Here is a 786-nt window from a genome sequence, read left to right on the forward strand (position 1 = left end):
TTTTTTTTAAGTGTGTTGATATGCTGAATTTGCCTGTGTTTTGTTTTGAGATTTGCTTCTACTCTGACTCTTTGACTTCCCCTTTTTGAGTGTAATTTTTCTCCCCTAAAACGCCAGTGATTTGTCATTATCTTTTAGCATGTTGTGGATGAAGCTCGATTTCGGTCAGTTCTCAGTTAATCAAAGTCGTTTAGATGTTATATGATTTTCCTTGCTCCAAATTGAACCCTGCTTGAATTCACGTCAAACTCAGAGAAAATCCTTCCCTTCTGCTTAAGGCTATTCATACTAAATGCAAGAGACTTTCTCTAATCCTGTAGATTTGATGTGATATTTTTCATCCATCACTTGTGAATAGAAAACTTACTGTGATAGCACTCAGCCAACCTGTACAAAACATTTCAAGAACCGCAGTGCATGGACCAATTAAAGGATTTACTCTCAATCTCACAAATATGTAGTGGAACATGAAAGGAAGCCTCAGCTTGGATTAAAAGCATTTAGTTCTTCCAGGCAGTGGTCATCTGACCCTTTACTTACTGTAAGAGATCATCTCATGCAGAAGTTAATTAGATACATGGTTCCCCTGCTGTATTTGTGTGCACTTGCCATGAGTTATAAGTGTACGAGTCTGCATGTGTTTGTTTCTTGGGGCTAAGTGAACTTGACTAATTGCCGAAATGGATTATTTAGTCCCAGCAGCCCCTGGAGGATCTGGATGCCCAGCTGAGACGGGCGCTGAGTCCAGAGACCGTCCTAATCAACAGTGTCACGCACCAGGTACAC

General features: G+C 40.5%; 1 protein-coding gene across 1 annotated transcript in view; it reads left to right on the forward strand.

Moving 5' to 3' along the window:
• The window catches only part of LOC107578624 (serine/threonine-protein kinase WNK1-like), a gene marked incomplete at its 3' end in the record, with an annotated part of 5,124 nt that overhangs the window by 2,318 nt on the left and 2,020 nt on the right, over positions 1-786 (forward strand). The window contains exon 2 of the mRNA XM_016264566.1: positions 694-780. Within this exon, the coding sequence (XP_016120052.1) occupies positions 694-780 (87 nt within the window). The remainder of the gene's footprint in view (positions 1-693; positions 781-786) is intronic.

The sequence above is a fragment of the Sinocyclocheilus grahami genome, unplaced genomic scaffold (genome assembly GCF_001515645.1).
Source record: "Sinocyclocheilus grahami isolate Dianchi unplaced genomic scaffold, SAMN03320097.WGS_v1.1 scaffold11189.1, whole genome shotgun sequence".
Classification (NCBI taxonomy): Eukaryota; Metazoa; Chordata; class Actinopteri; order Cypriniformes; family Cyprinidae; genus Sinocyclocheilus; species Sinocyclocheilus grahami.